This window comes from Crotalus tigris, unplaced genomic scaffold, assembly GCF_016545835.1.
Source record: "Crotalus tigris isolate CLP2741 ecotype Arizona unplaced genomic scaffold, ASM1654583v1 scf7180000019496.3020429, whole genome shotgun sequence".
In the NCBI taxonomy this organism is placed as follows: Eukaryota; Metazoa; Chordata; class Lepidosauria; order Squamata; family Viperidae; genus Crotalus; species Crotalus tigris.
The window spans coordinates 2,859,193-2,886,047 of NW_024097566.1; the positions used below are offsets into that span (position 1 = coordinate 2,859,193).

At 36.1% G+C, this 26,855-nt stretch overlaps 1 protein-coding gene across 4 annotated transcripts in view; it reads left to right on the forward strand.

The window, feature by feature from the left end:
- The window catches only part of LRRIQ1 (leucine rich repeats and IQ motif containing 1), a 130,132-nt gene that overhangs the window by 48,372 nt on the left and 54,905 nt on the right, over positions 1–26,855 (forward strand). For all 4 annotated transcript variants that reach the window (XM_039362943.1, XM_039362944.1, XM_039362946.1 and 1 more), the window contains 7 exons: positions 2,099–2,551; positions 9,337–9,535; positions 11,889–12,008; positions 18,137–18,226; positions 20,145–20,260; positions 20,825–20,920; positions 25,194–25,279. In XM_039362943.1, coding sequence (XP_039218877.1) covers positions 2,099–2,551; positions 9,337–9,535; positions 11,889–12,008; positions 18,137–18,226; positions 20,145–20,260; positions 20,825–20,920; positions 25,194–25,279 — 1,160 coding nt within the window. The remainder of the gene's footprint in view (positions 1–2,098; positions 2,552–9,336; positions 9,536–11,888; positions 12,009–18,136; positions 18,227–20,144; positions 20,261–20,824; positions 20,921–25,193; positions 25,280–26,855) is intronic.

A 26,855-nucleotide genomic window follows, 5' to 3' on the forward strand; every position in this document is an offset into this window, starting at 1 on the left:
TAAATATAACAACATCTGCCTATCCCAGGTCCTTAGGAAGGACTCAGTATATGAATAAAAGTGTCAAATCCAGTTTAATCATCTGGCTGACTATGCAATGAACCATAACAATCATAATCTAGATTTTAGAATTCAAGCAGACAAGCACCTGCTACAAAATATCCCAGACTTAACTATTATTGATAAGAAAGACAAAACATCTGGTTGGTGGATGTTGCAGTACCTGGAGAAAATCACAAAATACAAAAACCTGGAAATAGAAGTAGAACTATTATGGCAAAAGAAAGAAAAGATAATACCAATAGTAATAAATGAACACCATTGGCATTGACAAAATTACCATCAGTCAATTGCAAAAGGAACTTTACTTGAAACAGCTGGGACAATACTTTTAACACTGCCAAACAATAATGCCTACCTATCCCAGGTCTTTGGGAAGGATTCAATAGGTGGATAAAAATGTCAAATCCAGTATAAACATTAGCTGATTATGCAACAAAATATTAATAATTGCCTTCCATAGGGCACAATGGGATTTTTTCCCCCTAAGAAGTCTCTATAAGATTATAGTCTTAACATTATATTCCTAAAGAACAGTTTGTAATCCAACTAACATTTTGGCTATTTGTTATTTCTTTAAATAAATGAGGCCTTGTAGATACAACCTGAAGTAAGCTGCCACATATAATTATAGCCAAGTTTACTAAATCATTTTTTTTACAACAAAGCTGTATAGCTAAATTGGGATGTTCCATTCTGATTTCACATAAAGTGTGCTCGTGTTTAAGAATAATAGGCTTTTAAAAAATAATTTTTCAGATCTAATAAAGGTCTGTCAGTTAATCTTCCAACACCTACTGAAAACAGCTATGCAAAAATGTACTGTACTTCTGTTTCAATGTTTTGGCTTTCAACAGGCCCTTGTACAGGGGACTGGAAATAAAAGACCCTAATGGAAGCTGAAACCCTTTTAAACACTCACAATTTAAACAGGTGAAAATGACATAAAAAGCTTATAAAAGGAATTGAAACTGAAGAAATATAAACATTAAAACTCTTTATGAAGTTTAAAGGCTTTTTACAAGAAAGAAGGAGCAATAAGAATATTAGCAGATACACCCAGTTATATAGAATTACATAATATTACTGCATTATTTATTTGTCATGGCTTTTATTCTTTGCAGAGATATACACACACGTATGCTCCCTCTGTGTGTGTGTCTCTCTCTCTCTTTCAACTGAATTTTCTTCTCTGCAAAGCATTCTGCTCAGAAGACAATCATTTGTCCTCTCTTGAGTTGGAGAACATAATATAGTAGTTCATGCTTTCCTGTTAAATGAAGATATCTTGATTTGTTTGAAATAAAATAATTATCTAATTCACATAAAAATAAATATATATTTATATTATATATTTAAATATATAATATTTAATATACTAAATTTAATTAGTATTAATATTTAATTAATATTAAATTTAAATAGTATGTAATATAATATTTAATACTCTAATTACAAATTAAATAATATTTAATGCTAAATTTTATATCAGATCACAGTAATCATGACTGGGCATCAGTAGCACCTAGGAGGGGTATAAAAAAAGAATGTCAGACATCAGCAGCATTGTAAAATCTCAGTGAAAATCTTAGCTTTTTTTCCTATATGTATTGTGATATCCCATAGATGCCTCAAAGTGGCAGAGTTCTCAATGTCACTTTCAACAGATTGACCTCAAAAGCAAGTTCTTTTCTAGATATTGTCAAAGCCTTACTTGGTGGGCCACCAAAAACAGCAACTAATCTTCTTGGCCAGGATATAAGACTTTATCAGTAAAGCTCTCTAGGGTGATATCTATTTCACCAGAATTGTATTTTAAGATATATTGATATTTTTTTTATTATTTTAAGATATATTTATAAAAACCATTAGCTAATATATACAAAATGCATTTTCATGTTATTAAACTTATAAATCACTTTGGGAGAGTTGTATGCCTGAAATAAATAGTTGTTGTTCCCATTGTTGTTGTTGTTGTTGTTATTATTATTATTATTATTATATAGTAATAAATATGCTTAAACTATTCCTTTTCCAGAGATAAATTTTCAGAAGACTCAATACAGCTCCAGTGTTGTTATTTAAAAAAGGTGATGAAACTTAGTATTGAACATCGCTACGCACAGGAGTATGGAGTTCTAAACATTACAAAGACAGAAGAAGCAAAAAAACGGGCAGATCATTTGACTCAAGACTTCATAGAGAAAAATAACTTCTTTACCTCCGGTGTAAAAGAAAATAAGCAGGACTCATTGAATATGCCTGAAAGATGGATTACTTCTGGCCCTACTCACACTGAGCCTATTAACTCCTTCATGACACTTCCAGAAACAGACGAAAATCAAATATGCACACAAAATAATACTCAATATTCTACAAATGACAGTGAGGAAAGCAGTGCATTAATCAGTCCTAAGAGAAACAAATTCAACAGGCAAATTACAACCATTGACAGAGGAAATTATCTTCAACATTTTGACAATTCACAAAAGTAAGATCAAAGGGTCATTTTTTAAATGGAAATATAACTATATCTCTGTATAATCTTAAATCAGACAGCGTCATCACTAAGTACATATGTGTACACTTACTTTGACAGCACATCAGTAATAATAGAAACACTTTAGCAGCACACCATCAGTAAGAAAAAAGCAATTATCACGTTGCCTTCCATTTCTATCTCTCTGTTCTGTATAAACATAATTATATGATTGTACTAAGAATATCTCTATAAACATTAGGCTATGCAGTGCATTGCAAATCATTCCTTCATAAAGCTTATTAGCATAAACAAATCACCTCTTCCTGAAACATTTAGGAAGCTGATTATTTTTTTAAACACATTTTATTGTTTTTTTTTAATTCTTAAGAAAAGGTACTCAGGACACATCATGGTGTTTGGGTAATCAGACATTCAAAAGTGAAAACATATATAAACAACTCAACTCAATACATTCACTGTCCCCTCTCTATTTCCCTCAAAAAGCATAATACGTTTAAAATATTCCATTTCTAATTTAAATTTCTATTACTGCTAAACCTGTTTTAAAACTTTGTCAGTTTACAATTACCATAATCAAATTTAACTTTAAATCAACAATTATCAATTCAGGTATCCCTTACAGATATATTCTAATTCTTAATCTCTCACATCCCTCATTTTATCACCAATCTCATTTATTTCTTCTTCCACTACACAATAGATATCCTAATTAAAATAAAAAATTAATCTACCCTATACATATATAATCCCACAATCGATCAATCTCTTTAAGATAACAAAATAATATTAAACCTTAAATCATTTCAATTTATTAAACAAAATTCAAGTTTCATCCAATTGATTATCATACCTTATTACATCTATGTTATCATACAGATAGGTCATCTTACTAATTTAAAACACTCAGTTAATTATTGAAACCATCCAAATCTAAAAAGTCAACATTTTTTCAATTCCACTACATAATAATTTTCATCAAAATAAATCTATTATTCCAAAAGGTACATTCTCAATCTATTTAAAATATCTATTCTAATAATCACCCTCCTGTATATTTTTTTTCTTACTTCTAACTCTAAATCTTAATCCTTAAAACAATCTATAAATCCAACATTGCCTTTTAATCCATTACACAATTTTAAATTTCTTTTTTCAGTCTGATTCTGGCTTTTTTTCTGTGCCAGGAAGGTTTCCATAACCAAGCTTTCCTTTCAGCCAGTAGATCTATTTTTGTTGCTTGCAGTGGCCCTTGAAAGGATAGGAATCCTATCCTCTACATTAGGCATCTATTTCTCTCATCCTTAAAGCATTGTTGCTTTGTAGTTTCAAATCTCAGTCTTTGCTTCTTCTGTTCCTCAAAGTTACAGATGTAAAGTTTATAAGATAGAATAAGTTCCTCTTTTATCTCTGTTGATTCCTCTTCTAGTATGGTTTGATTTATAGAATTGTCAGATGTAGTCTGGACATCAGTTTGAATGTTTGAAGTGAGATTTCTGGATCTTAATTCTGTAGTAAACTCTTTCATTGTAGCACATATTTCTGCAGTAGCCTCATAAATCTTTTCCAATATAAGTTTACAGTTTAATTGTAACTGAGGTTTCTCCATTTTGATAGTATTTAAAAAGAGTTTTTTCTTTTTTGTGGAGGCTATATTTAATAAAAGTTAGGCAGTGTCCATCCCCACAATTCTCATAGCTGCACAGCTTATCTTTTCTCTTCAAAAATAATTTGAAGGTCAGGTCTATTCCATCTTCAAAGAGTAACCAGAGGTATTAAGTTTTCACCACTAGATGTCTTTTCCAGACACCATTTCCTTTTTTCTATCTTTTAAAGTATAATGTGAAAAAAGAAATAATCTTCCAGCATAAAATGATAGTACATTTCTTAGAAAGAGAAAAAAAAATTCTGTACCCCCCAAAAATATAGTCTTTAAAATTTTGTTCTATTTTTATACAGCACCTTTCTTCCCAAACATGTAGAAGCTGCTTTTTCAAGCCAGGGAAATAATTCCAACAAAGCTCTTACAGGCACAAAAAACAAAGTAGAGTAGAGAGAGTAGCAAGGAAAAGTCTCACCCGGATTCACCATGGGGGTTCTTACAGCTTAGATGTTCTTTGATTTTACTGACCGATCTTCTTCTCCATCAGCCCGCATAAGGATGTACCTACCGGCAGAGGGAAGACTAGCCGACGAGGAGATGAGTCTCTCCGTATGACTAGGGACACTGCGAATCAGAACCAGAAGTTAGGAAGATGAATTTCTTGATGTATAGCAGGCTGGGGAATTCTGGGACTTGAAGTCCACATGTCTTGAACTTGCCAAGGTTGAGAAACACTGATGTATAGGACTGTTCCAAAGGCTATCCCTAGCATAACCACCTACCTTTTTTGGTGCTCCCAATGGAAGAGAAGTCTGTACATGCATACATAAAAAAACTAGAGAGTCTTTAAGATCACATTTCTCTGTTTCTTTCTTCTATCTCAATATTACTTCCTTCTGTCCCAAAGTATTCAATCAAAAAGAATAATCTCTAATCAACTACTTTCTAATTCATTTTGCCCTATATTCTTATAAATTTAACATCTGAATGAAATTAACTTTATAAGTGACTGAAAGAGAAAAGCATGTTGAGTAACATTTTCAAAATAAGTGAAATATGAAATAAATATAGTTAATGAATGAGTAATATTCAGACATTTTACCCACACAACAAATTCCAAACATCAACCTCCAAAATATACTGTATTATAGGGCAGTGACCTATTTCCATGTAACTGCCAGATAATGAATTTATCAATTTTAAAGGACTGTCTTCTATACTGTTGGCTATAATGATGGCATGAAACTTATTTGTACTAAATCATTTCAAGAATTCTGGTTTACCTATTAGTAATAGAACAAGAAAAATAAAAGTTTTTCTCAGTATTTTTTCTTTATTTTCTCTTTCTTAGTATTTCTCTTTAGGGTATTGCCTCTTGTTTATTTGGTATTTTATTTAAAATACTTTTCACAAATATATAAATATCCTTTTTAGATAAGCTATCTATGGTGAATTTATGCTGATGTCATGAATTTTACCAATTTTCATAAAGCACTTTTTTGAAACAGATTGAAGTAACATAATATGTGTACTGTTGCATGCTGCTATTAGTTATTCTTCTGCTCCTCAGCCTGAAGGGCTCTCCTTTTCTCTATGACTGCCCTCTTTGTTGCATTCTTGGTAACACCTATATCATAATGGTGAGCTATATGGTTTCTCTGTATCCATTATCTTCCTAAGGTTGCTGGCGATATAAAACTAGAAATTAAGCTAACTGATTGGTGAAATAACATTTCTGACAAAGAGAATTCATGGGTATTAATTTGGAAGTTTTCAGGGCTGGCAAGGGATGGGCTGGCAAGGTTTCAATCTATAACCTAATATTCAGTTGTGGAAAAACTATTATTAATACATGTGTGTATGTTTTGTTGCTCTGTGTGATAGTTCATGACAGAAAAATTGTACAGCAATTGTAAAATGTTTTGGATGTATTTTGATAACTCCTTTTAAATTATGTAAAAATTTCTCAAGATTTATTATGAAAAGGGTCCCATTTATTATTGCTGATATATGCAAGTTGTTTTATGTTAAATCTGAATTTAGGTCCACTTACATCAGTATTATGTATACTGATTAACAGCAATACTCTGAAATTTTCAAATGATTTTTTTTTTCTCATCCATCTAGAAAGGCTAAGATTTAAATGGGAAACAGCATGCATGAAACAGCACCAATAATTTTCACCTCTTTATTTATTTTTTAATTTAACATTCTGAAGAGGAATGCATCTTTTCAAATGAGGATGGATACACTTAGCCAAGATTTGGAGCTCACTTACTTAATTGTTCAGGCATGTTTCAGGCATGCCTTCCAATCAGATAATATAACTTTTTCAATACTTGAATTCAATATTGCACAAGTGCTCCTGGAATGTAAGTTTTGTTTCCATAATTAAAGATTTGAACCTGGCTGCACATTAAAATCTAATCTGATAGTGATAAAATCTAAGGCTTTCTGTTAGTTCTTATGGGTGAACATTGCATACAAAGCAGCTCTACCAAAATAGAGTGAACTGATTTTGAGAACAATATATATTAGTCTATTTATTTTTTTTCTAGTACATAAACCTATTTCATCAGTAGGTAAAACACCCCAGGGCTGAAAATCAAGGCAGATGTTTAAATCTTAAAATGCAATCTGTTATCAGCCATAAAGGAGACAAACTGCTATTTGATCAGTGAAAAAGCAGCATTTTGCTATCTCCTGGTCTAAGCATATAGATCACCCCTAAATTCTACTTTATAGGTAATATACAAAATATTCTGGTACATTCTTAACAGGAAACTCTTGAAAATATTTTCTAGTTGGCCAGTCAACTCATCTGGGATGGATAGAGCACAGATCTGCAATTAGAGATGTCCTAAATTTGAAATCTTATGAACTGCTCTCATTTGCCTTCTTGCTTTATAGTTTACTGCTGAACAAAGAAAACCTTTGGTGTAGCGATTAAAGCATGAGGCTAGAAAGCATAAGTTTTAGTCCCATCTTCAATACAAAGTCTGCTAGGCGAGTTTGGGGCAATCATTTCTCTCATCCCTAGGAGAATGGCGAGAGCAAACCATTTCCAAAAAGTGCTGTCATGTAAACTGCAGGATCTAGTTAATATTGCCTTGAAGGCAAATAAAAAAAATGATCAGATCAAAGACAGAGTTGCATTTGAATACCTTGTTGCATGTTATGCCATTGTAAACTGTGAAGTGTAAAGATTGGCCTTTTGGGGATTTTTGAGCTTCAGTGAGTACATTCTATGCATGTACTTATTGATATTGAGGCAGAAGGTTATTACGAACGCTATTTACTGAGTGATTCAGAAGTTTATACTCTGCTTCTGCATTAGGAACAGAGAAAAGCTTCAGGCCAATATGAGAGAAGTGTACTAGTATTAAAAGCAAATCATCCTGTTGTGAATTTTTTCTGGATTTTTGTGACTGAACAAGCTACAAAAAAAGTCCCATCCACTCTGGCTTGATTCCTGGAGGCTACATGGACCACGGCTGTCATTTGAATCTTTCCGAAACAATTCTTCTTCCACAGATATTACAATGTTTTCTTCATCCCACCCATCCACCATATTTGTTATCTTCACTTTTTTTCTACTAGAATAGTAGTTCTAGTCTTGTCATTCATACACATCAGATGAATTTCTGCTTGTTGCCTCAAGGGAACAGTTGGTCTTTCAGGATCAATTAATTAATTCTTCTTGCAGTTCATAACACCCATAGCAACTGTCTCTAGATCCATAATTCAGAGTCATCTGTCTTACCTTTCTGATTCTTTCATAGGTGGACATTTCTACTGGAAAAAATCATTGCTTTGAATACTATGATTTTTGTTTTCATAGAAATTTTCCACATTTGTTCTTCTCCATATAGTTGTTTTCCTGATTATCTCACTGATACACTTCCATTTTTATCTGTTCTTGAGCCCAGTAATACAAACTAACCTTCATTATTTCAATATCAGCTATGAGATCATGAAGCATGCTAGTTGCCATTACCTTGGTTTTAATATTTACAGTCCATATTTTTCATTTTTACTTTATGAAGTCATTACTTTCATATAAAAATATTGTTGTTGTTAGTTGTGAAGTCATGTCCGACCCATCATGACCCCATGGACAATGTTCCTCCAGGCCTTCCTGTCCTCTACCATCTTCTGGAGTCAATTTAAGCTCACGCCTACTGCTTCAGTGACTCCATCCAGACACCTCATTCTCTGTCATCCCCTTCTTCTATTGCCCTCAATCTTTCCCAGCATTAGACTCTTCTCCAGTGAGTCCTTCCTTCTCATTAGGTGGCCAAAGTACTTGAGTTTCAACTTCAGGATCTGGCCTTCTAAAGAGCAGTCAGGGTTGATCTCCTCTAGTCATATAAAAATAGTGTTATCTAAAATTAACACTGTAATTACCAATTCTAATTCTAATGACAATTAAAATCAGAAATTATTATTTAAATACTAATAATTTCCTGTTGTGATTTGAATTCTGATTCTAAGTGTCCTATCTTCCAATTCTGACATTTCATATTTGCTTTTAAATAAATTTAACAGGTATAAAGATAATATGTATCCTTTCCTCACTCTGTTTTCAATTCTCCTTCCAACCTTCCAAGCAAGAATGATCCTACCAAGAGCTGCCAAAATCTCAGCATCATTAAGTTTATTATGCATGGAAGAAGGAGTTATCTCCTTAGAATGATTTAACATGTATGAATTTAAAATTTGCAAATTTATTTCTAATTAACAATTATTTTGCATATGTAATATAACATGCATCAACCTCCAGTGTGAGCATCAACAGTTATTTGGCATCAAGCAAAATAGCATTATTATAAAATGACTGGAAAATACTCCCGTCTTCTCCCTACTTCTTTCTTCAATTCTGCATGAATTAATTCTCTAATATTAAAGCTTCATTGCATTCAATAGTCTTCTCTCTCATGATAGGGAGGATTCTTTCACAACAAAGTATACATAAGGAAAAGGACTAAATTGGGCTTTTTGCCAGCGCTCACTTGTCCTTGGTTTCCAGTAAAAGAACATTTATATTTCTTAGATCTAATCTTTTTTACTTGGTCCACAAATAGTATCCAACGTTTTTTTAAAAAACAATATACAGTACAATTATTGGCACAGCCTATATTTTTAAAGTAATGTTTTTTTCTTTTATTTATAGCTCAGCAGCTATAATTATCCAGTCATGTTGGCGAGGTTATAAAGTTTGTAAAGAGATCAATTTTTATACAAGGCTACATCTGGCAGCAGCTGTAATCCAGTCTGCTTGGCGGAGCTACTGCATCAGAAGAAATATTGTCAGTTGTGAAAAAAAAAATAATCATTTCATGGATAGGCATAAAGCTGCTACTATACTTCAGGTTAGTAAGCTAAGGTTGGTAATGCGTGGCCTCTCACCTCCTTTTTGAGAACTCAGCTAAATGGATTTAAAGGTACTTATTCAAAGAAATAATAGTAATTAGCTGTTGAATTTATGCAAACTGAAATATAAAGTTGCAATTATGGTATGTTATTCTGAATGGCCCTCCTGTGGCCTTTCAGTAATACAAGTAATTGGCTTGTATAACTCAAGTCTCTTTTGAGTGATTTCTAATGGATTACTAGAGCATAAGAGCAAGCATCACTCACAGAGATATGTACAAACCAAAATATTGAGTCATTTTGCTAATGTTACTCTTTAAAGTATACAAAACTCTTACTTTGTCATTGTTGCAATGATGAAATTGCAGATTGTCTTATGTAATCATATTCTATACCCTGACCCTATAAATCAATTATTATATATGGATTTTGCTAGCAAACGTCATTACTTATTTGGAGAAGCAATTCTAACTGTAGCAAAGCAGCTCTCTCAGTGACATGAATAGAATTACAAATTTAGTGTTTCATTTTTAATTTAATTTCACAACATATTGAGTTTGAAATATTCTCAAATGCAGCTCCTAAGAGTTTTATACTAGAAAGCAAATGATTAGATGCTGTGTATATATCTATGGGGGAGTTATTAAAAATAAATATTTGCAGAAATGTTTAAATGTGTTAGAGATTTTAAAAAAAAGTATTGAAAAGTTTATTTGAAAAGTCTACTAGTAGCAGAAATTATTTAAATTTATAAAAGAAGTAATAGAATTAATGCATAAATTTATGGGATGTTTACTATAAGTCAGTATTCCATATTTCTCCTGCATATTAGTTTTATTATATTTTATTTTTCAGCAGAATGAATACACATGAATACACATAAACACACACATACACACATATTCCATTTATAATTATGCCCAGGAGTCGCATTTTCACCATCATTATTGAATATATATATATATATATATATATATATATATATATATATATATATTAACAATTACACTAAAGATATGATCCCTGGGTATATCCATGTTTAAAACCAAGCAAATAAACGTGAGCACCAGGGAGTATTTAAAATTTTTTAGTAAAATTTAGTAAAATTTAATACAATATCAATAAAATCACCATAAAAATTAATAACTAATAAAACGTCTAGCTTTCGTCAGCAAGTGCTGACATCATCAGGGCTCAAAATGCCAGTCAGTGGGAGAGTCCTCTTTTATAGATTGGCCAGAGTCTGCACTCGACTCCTAGATCTTGTCATTGGGCCTGATGCAATAGGCTGTTTCTCAGTTGCCGGTTTCTTATTGGCAATGATTGCTTTCTTGCATTTTTTACTTGTGTAGCTGTCATTGGGTGTTTTCTCTTTGCCAAATTCGGGGTCTGATGGGACATCCCCCCCTCTCCTTTTTTGCTTTATTGCCACCCCTACTTCGTTTAGCTGCACTCCTCCCTCCTCCCCTTTCCCCACTCCATTCTGATTGCCCCGTCGCATCGCACTGTCTCTTGTTTTCTTTGTGTTTTCCCCAGTCATGGTCTCCGCAGATGTTGTTCGAGTTGATTACTGCCACGCCCCTTGTTTCCTCCTTGCTCCTTGCTTGTGTGGTATCGCTTTGAGAGCTCTTCCGTACTGTCCGTTGATACGGGCATACCGGCATTGCAAGGTGGGGTGGGCGGGTCTTATCCTCCAAACATGTTAATGAGGTCGTTCCTCCCCTTTTGGAGTACGATCTGGCCAATCTATAAAAGAGGACTCTCCCACTGACCGGCATTTTGAGCCCTGATGATGTCAGCAGTTGCTGACGAAAGCTAGGCGTTTTATTAGTTATTAATTTTTATGGTGATTTTATTGATATTGTATTAAATTTTACTAAAAAAATTTAAATACTCCCTGGTGCTCACGTTTATTTGCTTGGTTTTAAACATATATATATATATATATATATATATATATATATATATATATATATATATATATATATATATAAAAACACAGATATATATACATAAATATACACACACATACTTTTCTACACTCGTAGTAGGTCCTGAAGGAATTGTAAAATAATTAATTAGTTGACCTTGGTTTGTAGTTGAAGGAGTTTAGGATGCCAATCTGCTTGCTTGAGTCAAACCTCCAGAGTGTTCTGAGCTCTAAGGCATATGCTGATATTTAATTTGTCTTCTAGTTTGAAATGTCACATAAAGTTCAAAAACCAGATTATTGAGCTATTGCTAGGAAAAAAAGAGTCTAAAACGTTTTATCTTTCTAATGGGATAACATAGAGAATCTGGATGTGGACTTGATCTATGGCCTTATATAGCATGCTTTACATTTTTGTTTAGGCACTTTGGAAAGGGTTCCGTTTGAGAAAGAAACTAGCCAGTGCTTTGGCAGCTGTTAAAACTCATGAAGTTGAGGATGACTATAAAGAAATCAATGTGGACGAATTTGTGTTTAATGAAGTAAGTAGGTAATGGGATGAAACTTTTGATTATCAGTCCTTTGAAGTTAGTAAATGCTTAAAATGTTTCAAGTGCAAAAAAATGTAACATATATTTAAATCATGTTGTTTAAATAGCTAGAGAAATTGCATTTCATATATTCATATGAATATGAATATCATAGTCATGTATTTATTTCATATATACTCTTTGCTGTATCCTTCACTAAAAACCTAATTAATTTCATTTCTTTTCTCTAAACTGTATCTACCAGAGTAATATTGTTACATCTATCATAGTGTAATTTACCTTAGCTTTTCTCATAAATAAGCTCATTCAAAAAAAAAAATTGTGTCTTTGGAACACAAATTTTACAAGTGTCAGTGTTGATGTCAATAATTTCATTTTATAGTTATATAATCAATGCAGTTTAAAATATTGCAAAATTAGCATATTTGGGTACTTCTTTAGTTGGATTACTCCAATTACCGGTATGAATATTGCACAATTTATAACAGTATTGTTTATTTCATTTTTATGAAAGTTACATAATGTCCATATTATAATACTTAAGTTTTAGATACTGAAGTATTTATTTCTTCAAACTACTGTCTTTGTGAGTCCCAAAACTCTTAGTATCCCAAACACTAAGAGTTTTAGGACGTCTTGTATTTAGACACTGTTTTTTTGAAAGTCATCCTGTTTTGTAAAAATAAGGTCTCTTTTGAGTCATCTTGTCTGTAGATGATCAGGGGACTGGAGGCTAAAACATATAAGGGGCGGTTGCTGGAATTGGGTATGTCTAGTTTAATGAAGAGAAGGATGAGGGGTGACATGATAGCAGTCTTCCAATATCTCAGGGGCTGCCACAAAGAAAAGGGAGTCAAGCTATTTTCCAAGGCGCCTGAAGGTAGGACAAGAAGCAACGGATGGAAACTAATCAAGGAGAGAACTAAGGAGAAACTTCCTGACAATTAGAACAATTAACCAGTGGAATAACCTGCCTCCAGAAGCGGTGAATGCTCCAACACTGGAAGTTTTTAAGAAGAGACTGGACAGCCATTTGTCTGAAATGGTATAGGGTTTCCTGCCTGAGCACGGGGTTGGACTAGATCAGTGGTTTTTAACCTGGGTGATATTGCCCCCCAGGGGGTGATTTCATTTTTCAGGGGGGCGATGGAACAAAAAGGGGCGATGCAGGGGCGAAGGAATGAAAAGGGGGCAATATGGAGGCGATGGAGCGAGAAGTTTTGGGACTTTTTTGTACAGTGAATCGCTGTATATCTGTCATACAAAAACATCAGATCGCTCGCTATTAGTGGATTGAATTGTGTTTTCAAATGTTCCTCCAGCTAGCTTCAGTACATATGTGAATACGCATCGCTTATATTCATGCGCATTGCGCAGCAGCCTCTACCCATACAGTGGCGCGGCATTGGCCAGAATGGGCAGTGATGGAGGGGGGAGCGCTTCTTTTGAAACATCACATGCTGAGTGGCTGTCCCCTGTGACGTCAGCTGTAATGTTGATGTCACAGTTTGAGTTTTCAGCTTCATTTTCTAATTTTTGTTGTGCTCTGTAAAACATTTTCTGTGTCTCTTTGTATTGTACTTTTTTAGCATGCACTCCAGTTTGATATTATATTTTCTTTCTGTCTTTTTAATCCTTTTTACAGTGTGCGTGACTATATATACTTTCCTCAAATCTTAATTTAGTTTCAGAGTTTTCGTCTTGAAATTCTTAGTTCCTGCATTGCGGTTTGTTCTTATGCCCTTTTTATATTTCTTTTTGCGTCTTAAATTTCACTTGTAATTCAATCATTAAATGTTACTGTTTTTCTTTTCGGGCATTTCACTTTCTTGCAATTGAATTTTGTTTTCAGTGGTCATTACATTTAAGTGTCTTGAATAAATAAGATAATAATGAAATACATGTATCACAAAGTTTGGGAATAAAGTGGCGGGTGGCATCAAAATTTTTCACACAGTTGAGATATGGGAAAAAGACTGGAAATAAACTATTTGTATCGATATGTCCTGATGACAATTTTAAAGAAAACAAAAAAAAGTGTTTGCATAAATTGAAGAATTATTTCCTATGTTGTGATTGAGAGGTTATGTTGGGGGAGGGGGGCGATGACAACTTCCTCACTGGCTCAAGGGGGCGATTTGGTCAAAAACGTTAAGAACCACTGGACTAGATGACCTCCAAGGTCCCTTCCAACTTTATTATTATTATTATTATTATTATTATTATTATTATTATTATTATGGATCATCGCACAGTCAGCCAGATGTTCAGACTGGATTTGGCATTTTGTTTACCTATCGAGTCCTTACCCAGGACCTGGGATAGGCAGATGTGGATGTTTGATGGTATTACAGATATCGTCGCAGGATGGAAGCAGTTCCTAGTAAGGCCGCCTTTTGCAATTGACTAATAGCGAATTTGTCAATGCCAATGGTGTTCAAGTGGTGCTCCAGTTGTTTTGGGATTGCACCCAAGGAGCCTATTACTATTGGTACTACCCTTGCTTGCTTTTGCCACAGTCTTTCTATTTCTATTTGTAGGTCTTTGTATTTTGTTATCTTCTCCAGTTCTTTCTCGTCTATTCTGCTGTCTCCAGGCACTGCCACGTCCACTATCCAGACTTTTTTGTCTTTCTTATCGACAATTGTTAAGTCTGGGGTGTTATGTTGCAGGTGCTTGTCTGTTTGAATTCTGAAGTCCCAGAGCAGTTTAATTTTATCATTTTCTATGACTTTCTCTATTTTATGATCCCACCAGTTTTTGCTTACAGGCAAATGATATTTTTTGCAGATCTTCCAATGCACCATTGTTGCTACTTTGTCATGCCGCTGCTTGTAGTCAGTCTGTGCAATCTTCTTGCAACAGCTTACCAGGTGGTCCACTGTTTCTTCAGCTTCTTTGCATAGGCGGCACTTACTATCTGTTGCTGTCTTCTCAATTTTGACTTTATATGCATTTGTCCTTAAGGCTTGGTCTTGTGCAGCCAGAATTAGTCCCTCGGTCTCTTTTTTCAATTTTCCTGCTCTTATCCATTGCCAGGTCTTGTTATTATCTGCTTTCCCAGCTATTTTTTTAATGTATTGGCCATGTAGTGCTTTGTCTTCCCATGCCTCTATTCTGTTCTTCATTTGGTCTTTCTTATACGGCAGTTTGGTCTCTCCAGTAGTCAGTAAGCCTTCCTGATATACTAATTTCAGTGCATCTGCATCATTGTTCTTCAGATAGTCTTCCAAAGCCATTTTTTCTTCTTCAAACATCTGATGTACTTGTAGCATTCACGCCCACCTATTTGCCTTGGTAGATAAAGTCTGTCAATGTCACTGCGTGGATGAAGGGCATGATTCATTGTCATTATTTTTCTGGTCTTCCTATCCATTGCTTTTAGTTCTGCTTGAGTCCAGTCCACTATTCAGCTGTGTACCTAATGACTGGAATTGCCCAGGTGTTGATTGCCTTTATGGTATTTCCTCCATTGAGTTTGGACTTTAAGATCTTCTTCACTTTCTTGATGCATTCACCTCTAATCTTTTTCTTGACTTCAGTGTGCTTGATGTTGTCAGCTTGAAGGATACCCAAGTATTTGTAGTAATCTTCCTCATCCAGACTCTTAATGATATTTTTGTGGGGCATCTTGATTCCTTCAGTTTTCACTACTTTTCCTTGTTTGATAGTAAGTGTGGCACATTTGTTCAAGCCAAACTCCATAACAATATCTTGGCTATATATACGGACAGTGTTGAGTAGCGATTCTATTTCAGATTATGTTTTTCCATACAGCTTCAGATCATCCATGTAAAGGACAGGGGATAGTCTGGTAGATGTTTTTGATGTTTGATAGCCATGTCCTAAGTTATTCAGTATTGTTGACAGAGGAAACAGTGCAATAACAAATAGTAATGGTGACAATGAATCTCCTTGAAATATTCCTCTCTTGATATTAACCTCTCCCAGTCTCTCACCATTGATCTGCAACTGTGTCTTCCATTGTGCCATCGATCTTTGCACAAATTTTCTGATGTTTCTACTGACTCCTGTTATTTCTAGGCACGTGATTATCCAATCATGTGGCAGAGAGTCAAATGCCTTTTTGTAGTCAATCCATGCCACATTCAGGTTGGTCTTCCTTCTCTTGCAGTTTTCCAAGATCATTTTGTCTATTAGGAGTTGATCTTTTGTTCCTCTGCTATTATTATTATTATTACTATTATTATTATTGTTATTGTTATTATTATTATTAAAAATTGGGTTGTTGTTCTTGGGTTTTGTTATCTTTGTTGTGATTATTATTTTGAATTTCTGCTGTCTTCATGAGGAAAAAAGGGAAATTAGAAAGAAATTAGGGGGGAAGGAATTCTTTCTTTTTGATACAGTAAAAACATGGAACCTTTCTCTCAGCATGAGAAAGCATTATAAACTCGATCCAAATTCAGCTGCAGGTAAGAAAGTGCATTTAGGGCAAAATTTTGGCTCAGAGTGATGGTAGTTCATCTGAGTGCCCAGAATATCTTTTCAAGGGTTATAACTAACCCTTGTCATTAGAACTAACCAGTAAACTAAGTGACAAATGACATTTCCTGAGGCTTTACAGAGTTTTAGAGACACTTTTTACAGCAATAATATAAAAACGGCTTAACAGAATATTTTTCCACTTACCAGACCAGTCAAGAGTCCTGGAGTTCTCTGGTAATGGCCCATTTAATATCAAGTACACCTAAATCTGCTTAATTTATGAACTCAGTCACCACTAGCACTGCCATCTGATATGTCAGTGATATGGTGGTTTTAATTTAGTTCTGTATCTTTTATAATTTTATTATTCATTAGGCTACTGGCTGAAGAATATTTCTATCTGGAGGACCTTCTCACCTAAACTGTCGGCAAATTTATTCTTTCCTGAAATTTCCAGAAGCCCCTTCCATACTGTGAGCATTGGTGTGGAAATCCTGGGCAGATGGAAAAACTTAAGTTACTATACTGTGATGTTTCAGCACCACCACTTTCAATAATTTTTTAAAGTCTTGCAGTACTTTGTAAGAGTGCCCTAAACATTCTGGTTTATGGGTTTCCGATTTGAATGCCTGATTTGGGAGGTTGTTGTAAATCCAGCATTACCTGACTGGATGTGTTTGCTTCTATGCTTTGATAATAGTTGCTCAGCTTTTATGTTGTAAACAAACATTATTACAAACATATTTCTTGTCTCCAGTGGTCCTTCTTTTGAGATTACAATTTCAAAGATATAGCAAAGGTAATACATGAAACTGTAATTTATTATGTACTTCTTTGGTTTTAACTCAAAATGGGGAAAAGAAGAAAATATATGTACTTCAGGGAACAAAATTAGAATTCTTTTAATGTAAATGGTCTCAAAAGTCAAACATTGTTATATTTCACAGCTATAATTTTCAATTATAAATTTTGAAAGTAAATTTTAATTTCAAAAAGTAACAGTTGCATCAGGAAAAAAAATACTAAAACCTGGCTTTTTTCTTAGCCATTGGGACTACAATGATTTGAGTTTCTGTTCAGAGGATAGTAGGAAAGTGGGCTTCTATTTGCTTAGGAATGACTGTTCAGTTTTAATTGAGACTGTGTATCTTGTTTTGTTTTGATCTTTGTTTTATTATATACCTTTCACAATTGCAATGTTCAAGTTTGGCAGCTATGTACATTCTTGAGACAAACTAACTTATTAATTCTCCAGACAGTAGTTCCATAAGAATCATGTACTTTCATTTTTTTCTGGTGTAATTCTACATTTCACAAAATTCCAGTGTGCAATTTTACATAGAAGCACCTATAATATGCAGAAGTGAATTTTCTGAGTTAAATCCTGTCTCTGGCATTGTCTGAAGCTAAATATGAATGAAAAATCATTTAGAACTTAGATTATCTCCATGAGTGTTACTATTAATCAATAGTAAGTTTTTAAGTATATCATTAATCCAAAACTATTCCTTTTTGCTTCATATTGCTTGTCTGCATGATAGCTGACAATTCTAATATATGATCCAGGAATACTGGAATACAACAGTTAAAATGCTACTTCATTAAAGTTATTAAAATGAATTTATATTGTCCTTGCACTATTAACTTCACTGCCTTTTTTTAAAAACCAGGCTGTCATAGAAAAAGAATGGCCAGCCTTGGATTCCAACTGCTTCCTTTCACAAACAGTGCTTTGCCCAGACCAGTTGCCCTCGCCAAAGGTAACATGTCACAGAAACTTTATTCATCTTTGGCCTTTGTTCATTCCTTTAGAAATGTGCTATAGTATACTTGGTATGATTAATATCACAATTTATTGACTGAAGAAACATAATTACTTTTAGAAGTCTTTAACTTCCTCCTCATCCCCAGATATAATTTTTCATGTAGCTTTTCTTTGATATGCTTAATTTTTTCCCCTTTATTTTGGATTTCTTTCAACACTTTACTTCACAGTAGCAAAACAAAAAAATGATATGTCTCAGCTGCACATTTGGCAATGGATTAAAAATGGCTAGATGACAAAGTACTTTTAAAAAAGACTGAAGTATACATTATATAGCAACAGCTGAAGGTTTTCAGAACATCTAAAAATCATTGAACAGTAATGTCTGTTAGTTGCCTGATAAGCTGAAGTATAAACTTTCATTATATTTTCTAAAGTGTGTAGTGTATTTCCTCCAGTAGTAAGAGAATGATCATAAGTTGGAGAAAATAGTGCTTCACATCTATTAATTTTCCTCTTATGAAAGTAGTTAAGTTTTGCATCCTGTTCTAAACCCATGCCCTTGAGTGAAATCATTTATTTTAGGTAGGATTCCTATTCCAGTAAAGGTAACTGTAAAAATTATGTAAGTATGTTTAAAATTGAAATTCATAATCTAGAAGCAGTGTAAAATGTGCAGTTTTAAATCTTCTCACACCATAGGTATATTGGGAGATTTTAGTGCATTCCAGTTTATGGTGAAATGGCTGGATCCTGTTAAAGTCTATGGCTGTGATCCAATAAAAGAGACTATGGGTATAGGAGAATGTTCCACAATGCCGGATGTTTCTTTGAAGTTTTCAGTTGGGCTGCTTCTACTGCTACAGAGGCCATTGTTTCATTAAAAATTTAAAATGCATCCTGTCTTTGCAAGATGCAGCTGTTATAAAAACCTCAAGCCTCTGACTTCACAGAGTTCTCTCTACACATAACTTACTTTATGTCAGCTCCTAAGAGAATAATAAACAAAAACATCCTATTTTCATGCCATGCATTTTAGTGTACTTACTTGCTTTATCTTGCATATGCAATGTGCAATGTCTTTCAAATCTTCCATAGCTTTATTATTGTGTGAAAAAATTATTCAACAATGCTGCATATTCCTAAAAGCATAATTTATAGGTGAAGAAATATTCCATATGAACCAAAAAAATTATACAGCAGTCTGCATTAAATATTAAATCCAGATAAAGAAACTCACTACATAAGAACAATGTGTCATGCAAATAAGTTACAGTGTGAGATTGCTTTGAAACCTGGAAGTTTCAGCTAATGAAAAAAATGTAATGGCTAATGTATATGTATTTTGACTGTGTTACATAATTTGATCTGGCTGGCTGTGCATTTCTGCACCAAGTTAAAAATCTTCATTTTACTGTTGAGAATTTTCTTTCTATATGAGACTGCATATCTTAGAGGCCTCCTCTTAATTATATTCCCCGTTGGGCTTACTATCTATTCCACCAGTGCAAGCTTAGTTTTTAGAAGCAGACCATTATAGTAATTGCCCCAAAGCAAGTGATTGCCTCCATTCACACAATGTCACAACTCAGGTTGGTTCAAAAAGAGCATTGCTACTTCCATTTCATTTTTTATTTCAACTGATTGATTCACTTAACTTTTGATTGACTTGAAATTACCTTTGTTGGCACTGGTTTCATTCTTAGAAATAGTTGAAGCTTCATCTTTTTCCTCTATTTTTATTAATATTTTCTTTAGTTATTAATTGATTTGTAGACTATCTTGGCCTAAAGAAGTAACTTATAAAAAATTAAATAAAATGGAAGTGATACATAAATAAGCCCTTCTTTCATGTTTCATGATCAGGCAAAAGTAAGATAATTAATGATTTTAAAAACTTCTCTCTTTACAAGTGCAACAAACCAGTAGGAAGTCAGGACAGTTCATTTCATTTAAAATCACCTCCTCATAAAATGTGGCAGTTTAGGAAAATGTCAACATTATCAGAAAACAGCCAAATTAATAACCGGTAAGTTAAATAAATTGCTTTATTTATTGCTCTTTGTAGTTATTTGCATACTGACAACACCCAGGATGAGCACTGGAAGAATAATTGAAAACATCTAGATGCTTTGCTATTCTAATTCCTGCAAATAATTAAATTTAGAGCACATGTGCTCATACCTAAAATGGCACACACCAAATTCAGAATTTTAACTTTTCAACAAGTCATTCTTTATTCATTTAAAGAAAAGTATAGCAGTACTAAACTCTCAAATCCTAAAATTTTAAGAGAACAAAAAATGATATAGAGTTTCAAAGGAAAATCTCTAACATAAAGAAAGCTTTGCTATACATTATATTTCTTTGTAAAAAAAAATCTTGAGACATCTTTGAAGCAATTGAAATATAAATATTTTATAAATATTTTATATAAATGTCTAATTCTTATTATCCTCCAGCATAGGACTTTCCTGGAGCTTAGTACAGATTGTACTTCTTAACTTCAGAAGATAATGAGAATTGGTAGCACAGCAAAAGATTTGAATCTTGTTGGACTAGCTTTTTGGTCTCTTACTCTTGCTCTCCTTAGGTCAGGAAGAAGCACTGCCTCACAGCTTTCTGATATGAAGCCTTCCCAAAAGTTATTACTACAATCTGAAAAGGAAGAAAAAATTTCAGAAGAATGGTATGTTTGGTAAATTTATTTTATTTATTTATTTATTTGATTTTTATAGCTGTCCATCTCAACAAAATGACTTTGGGTGACATACATCATAAAACATAAAAACAATTAAAAAGCAATCAAAGCAATTAAAGCAATTAAAACAACTAAAGTAGTATTCATGGCACCAAGTAAAACTATTACTGTGGATGTTAATACAGCCAGGAAATTGAACCCTTAACACAGTTCTGCTCCAGGCATACAGCCAAGTTTTCCTGGGTCTTGCAAAAAGCCAACAGTCTCAGGGTCATCATGATATCTGAAAGGAGAGGGTCTAGGACAGACATGTCAAATACAAGGCCCAGGGGCCAGATGCGGCCTGTGAAGTGGTTTCATGTGGCCTGCGAAGCCATCCTGGAAACAGTGAGGGAATGGCGCCTGCTGCCTTGGCCCTGGCCCAGGCCGGCTGGGAGCCAATGTACAATTTTGTGGTAGCCATCTATGCTGAAATGCATTCAGTCTTAGCTCCACAAGGTCATCTGGAAACTGTGTTGGCCCCACACCCTGGGTGCATGCTGGGGAAGTGTCACCCTTTGTGAGGAATGAAGAAATGCACCATTGCCTGGAAGTAGCCAGCAAATGGTTTTCGCCTACTTCACATATCCGGCTTGATGGGCTCCGGGGGAGGGGTTGCGGCAGACAGTGTGGCACTCTTCTCACAGTACTGAGAGACTGAGCTGGGCAGCACAAATCCAAAAAGTAGTGTGATGCTGCCCAGCCCCCAGCCTGCCCAGTTTCGGCAGGCAGCGGGGCGCTCTCCTCACAGCACCAAGAGCTGAGCCAGGTGGTGCGAAACTGATGAGAAGTGCAATGATGCCTAGCCCCCAGTCTGCCCAGTTTCAGCAGGCAGCAAGGTGCAAAGCTGGCGAGCTTTGCACCTCCCGGCTCAACCTCTTGGCGCTGTGAGGAAAGCGCCCCGCTGCCTGCCGAAACCAGGCAGGCTGGGGGCTGGGCGGCATTGCTCAGGTAACATTCTCATGCTGCTCATGGCATCCCCTTCCCCAGAGGCCACCAAGCCAGATATGTGAAGTAGGTGAGGGCCATGTGCTGGCCACTTCCAGGCGATGGTGCATTTCTTCATTCCTCACGAAGAAGAATGGTGCATTTCTTCATTCCTCACCTCCCCAGCTGCGTTTCTTGCCTATTTTTCTTCCTCCCTCATCTCAAATTTCCCACCACTCTATACTTAGGAAGGAAGGAAGGAAAGAAGGAGAGGGAAGGTCTGAGGGAAGTCCTGCCTTAGTCCTGCCCTGCTGCCCTTTCACCATCCCCTTGCCCCCTCCTCCTGGCCTTTCCTGGGGGTTTCCCATCCTATTACTAAGGAAGCTTTGGATACAAAGCTGGGTCTCCTCCCATGGAGAGGGAATGGGCCTCCCTCTGACTTTGCCCTCGTATCCATCATGAGCAACCTGGCTAAGGAGAGCAAGCACAGCAGCAGCAGCCTTGAGGAGGAGGTAAGTGCAGCTGAGTGCCCCCTTGGGGAAGTGGGGCTGGGCTTGGTGCCATGGGTGCTTGAGGGCCAGGCTGGGCATTTGACCTCTGCTGCCTGGGGCTCTGGGCAGCCCGCACCACCATCCAGCCCCCCCATGGCCTGAGAGGAACGGTGAGGCTCCTCCAGTGGACCATGCCTGGGCACTTGCCCTGGTCCCACCGCCTTCTGCCAGAGACCCTCAGATCTGTTCCATTCCTTCCCAGGCCCCCACAGGCACCCTTAACACGAATGATGTAGAGCTGGCCATGCCCACCCAGTAGGCCATACCCACTCCATCCACGCCCACTCAGTAGGCCACACCCACCCTGGCCACACCCACTTGGCCCCCAGAGGGCAACCGCAATGCTGATACCGCCCTCAATGAAATTGAGTTTGACACCCCTGGTCTAGGACAACTTGCCACAGCCAACTCACCACAGCCAATTCACCACGGGCAACTCACTGGGAGACAATTCAATGCTGTATTAATTGTTTCATTCAGACACTTTTATTATTTATTACCATGGTTTTGTCAAAATTATTATAACTCTTGCAGAATATCAGCAAATAGCCCGAACCTGCAAAGATGAAGTGAGGAAAGCTAAGGTTCAAAATGAACTAAGGCTTGCGACCAAAGTCAAAAATAACAAAAAAAGAGCTTCTTTCAACATGTAGAAAACAAGAAAAAAGTGAAAGAAATGATGGTCCATTAGTGGGGGAAAGTGGCAAGAAGGTGACAAGCAACAGGGAGAAAGCAGATCTATTTAACTCATTTTTTGCATCTGTTTTTACACAAAAGGAAAAACAGACCAACTTATCAAAAATAGTGCCATAAAAAACAGTATGTTTTTTAAGCAAGTTAAGATAGGCAAGAAAATGGTAAGTGAGCACTTGTCCAGTCTAGATGAGTTCAAATCACCAGGACCAGGTGGAGTACACCCCAAGGTTCTCAAGGAAGTGGCAGATGTGATCTCAGAACCACTGAACTATAATTTTCAAAGATCCTGGAGCATTGGGGAACTGCCAGAGGACTGGAAAAGAGCTGATATAGTTCCAATCTTCAAAAAAGGAAAAAAAATAGATCCAGGAAATTACAGACCTATCAGCCTGACCTCAATACCTGGGAAGATTCTGGAAAAGATAATCAAACAACGAATCAGCGAACACCTAGAGGCAAACAAAGTCATTATTAAAAGCCAACATGGGTTTGTCAAAAACAGATCATGCCAGACAAATCTTATTGCATTCTTTGACCAAGTGACAAAATTAGGGGATTAGAGGAATGCTGGGGAATAATTTACTTGGACTTCAGTAAGGCATTTGATAAAGTAGATCACAACCTACTATTCCATAAGATAGAAAAATGTGGGTTAGATAGCATCACCACCAGATGGATCTGTAGCTGGCTGACAGGCCATACTCAGCATGTGGTCCTCAATGGAACCGCATCTAGATGGAGGGAAGTGTGTAGTGGGGTGCCCCAGGGCTCTGTTCAGGGTCCAGTGCTCTTCAACATCTTCAACGATTTGGATGAGGGGATAGATGGGGAACTCATCAAATTTGCAGACAACACCAAGCTGGCAGGAATAGCCAACACTCCAGAAGACAGCCTTAAGATACAGGAGAATCTGGACAGATCTGGGCGTTATCTAACAAAATGAAATTCAGTGGTGAAAAAAGTAAGGCTCTACATTTAGGCAAGAAAAAACAAATGTACAAGTATAGTATAGGAGGTACCTTGCTCCATAGTAGTACTGTAACTGTGAGAGGGATCTCAGAGTCCTAGTGGACAATCATTTAAATATGAGGCAGCAGTGTGCTGCAGCTGCCAAAAAAGCCAACACAGTGCTAGGCTGCATTAAGGGATAGAATCAAGAGGGATAGAATCAAGATCACATGAATATTAATACCACTTTACAATGCCTTGGTAAGGGCACATTTGGAATACTGCATCCAGTTTTGATCACCACAGTGTAAAAAAGATGTTGAGACTCTAGAAAGAATACAGAGAAGAGCAACAAAGATGATCAGGGGACTAGAGGCTAAAACATATAAGGAACAGTTGCTGGAATTGAGTATGTCTAGTTTAATGAAGAGAAGGATGAGGGGGGACATGATAGTAGTGTTCCAATATCTCAGGGGCTGCCACAAAGAAGAGGGAGTCAAGCTATTTTCCAGAGCACCTGAAGGCAGGACAAGAAGCAACGGATGGAAACTAATCAAGGAGAGAAGCAACCTAGAACTAAGGAGAAACTTCCTGACAGTTAGAACAATTAATCAGTGGAACATCCTGCCTCCAAAAGCGGTGAATGCTCCAACACTGGAAGTTTTTAAGAAGATACTGGGCAGCCATTTGTCTGAAATGGTATAGGGTTTTCTGCCTGAGCAGGGGGTTGGACTAGATGACCTCCAAGGTCCCTTCCAACTTTATTATTATTATTATTTCTGGATTGACTTTTTTATTTTATTATTATTGGCCATAGTTCTGTCAAAATTAATCTAACCTTTGTATTTGTTGAATTGTCCCATGGCAAGTTGTCTTGTGACAAGTTGGCCATAGCGAGTTGGCTGTGGTGAGCTGATGTGGTGAGTTATCCCAATCCAGAAGGGAGAATATGCCAGAGGAGTGGAGCTTCCTGGTTCCCACCAGCCAATATTCCTTGGCTGACACTGAGCCATATTCAGTGTTGCAAAAGGGCTGCTGCTAGCATTCAGAAGTGTCTAGCCTACATGCTTATTAAACAAGAATAACTGTTTCTTCTCTAGGGGTTTCAAAGACATTTCTACTGCACAGCTAATGCTAAAAAGAGCACATAAGATGAAAGCAAAGAAATATAATGCTAAAAAAATTGGTGAGTACCTTTTAAATCTAATTATATAAATTATGCATATTACTTGCTTTTTAAAATCTTACCTATTATTTGCTTTTTAAAATCAGACCTATTCTGAAAATAAACCCTAGCTTGTTTTTTATATGTGCACCCTGTGTAAGCCCTACCTCCAAAATAAGCCCTAATTTTGGGATGAGGTGCATGTGTAAAAATCAAGCTAGACTGGGGGCAGGGGATGGAACTGCACCATGAGCCCCACACCCACTTACCTTAGGACTGCTGCAGCCAGGACTCCCACACCCCGACACCTGTCACATCACTGCTCAAGTTCTTCTGCTGATGCCAATTGTATGTCCAATCCTCCCATATGAGTGCTGACGGTTTAGCACTGACATAACTAGAAGGGGTTTTTTTCTTTCCATCCACATGAATGTAGCAGGGGTACCAGGGCCTGGGAAGGGGGTGAAGAGAATAATGGTGGCATGAACTCAAGGGGAAGAAGAACAAACAGTTCCACCAAGATCATAACAGCAGAGGAAGATATGGTGGAAAGTTGAAAATGGGCTGCTCATAAGGATGATGGAACTGGTATTTGAGTCTTGTCCAAAGTTGCAGGTTATTGGACTCTGATTGCTGCTTTTGAAAACCAGGTTGATATGCAGTAAGACCACTCTCATTTATAATCTAATTATGGATAAGATAAATTACCTGGAGTGTGTAACCAAACCTAGACCCCCCATAGATATGTCCATCTGGTTTTTGTGTCTGGCACTAGCCACAAGTCTAGGCTGGGAGGTGAATTGGCAGTGGTTTTCTGGGAGATCTCAATGGTTTGCAGAAGCTCTGTTTGGTAGATAATGTCTGCAAATGTGACACCATTTGGTTACAATTCAGCTCTAGCAAGAAGTTGAGTTTGTTGCTGCTGTACCAGCCTTCTTCCTCACAGCAGCAATCCCTTCCTGAAGGGTTCCAGAGGGAATGCTGGGCTTTTCCAAGGATCTAATGGCAGGTTCAGAGAAGCCTTGGTGTCTGCCTGGAAGGGACATATAAAAAGAGCTTTGGATTAGATGGTTCCTACAGGGTCTGTGGGTTGATCCTGGGGCACTCCTTGGTTTTCTGAATAACTTCAGGAAGTGAAATTCCAGAAAAGACCTCTAGAGTGCAGTTGAAAAAAAATGAGATGTGAATCCAACCAAACACAATAACAGATCATATTATATGTTACATAGGTATTTTTCCATTCATTATATCCACAGACAGCCCTTTTTAAAAGTAACTTTTCATTGCTGAGGAGGAGGAAGCCACAGGATCATCTGCTAAGTCACTGAGAAATATTCTAGCATCCGGCAGATGGAGTAATTCAGTTTCACTTGGAATGGATTTTGACTAGATAAATCTTATGAAAATGTCAGAAGCAAAGTCTTATGTGATTAGCTGCTTTAAGCCTGTAATTCCTAAGGAGGACAGGATACTGAGCTCTACTAACTCAGTCACCTGTTTATTAGATCCATTCTTCTGATTAGTGAAGGTCACCTATAAGGTGGTTTAGCCAATGCTAAACAAAAAAAATTTGAATAATTTGGTCCAGTTTCTAAAC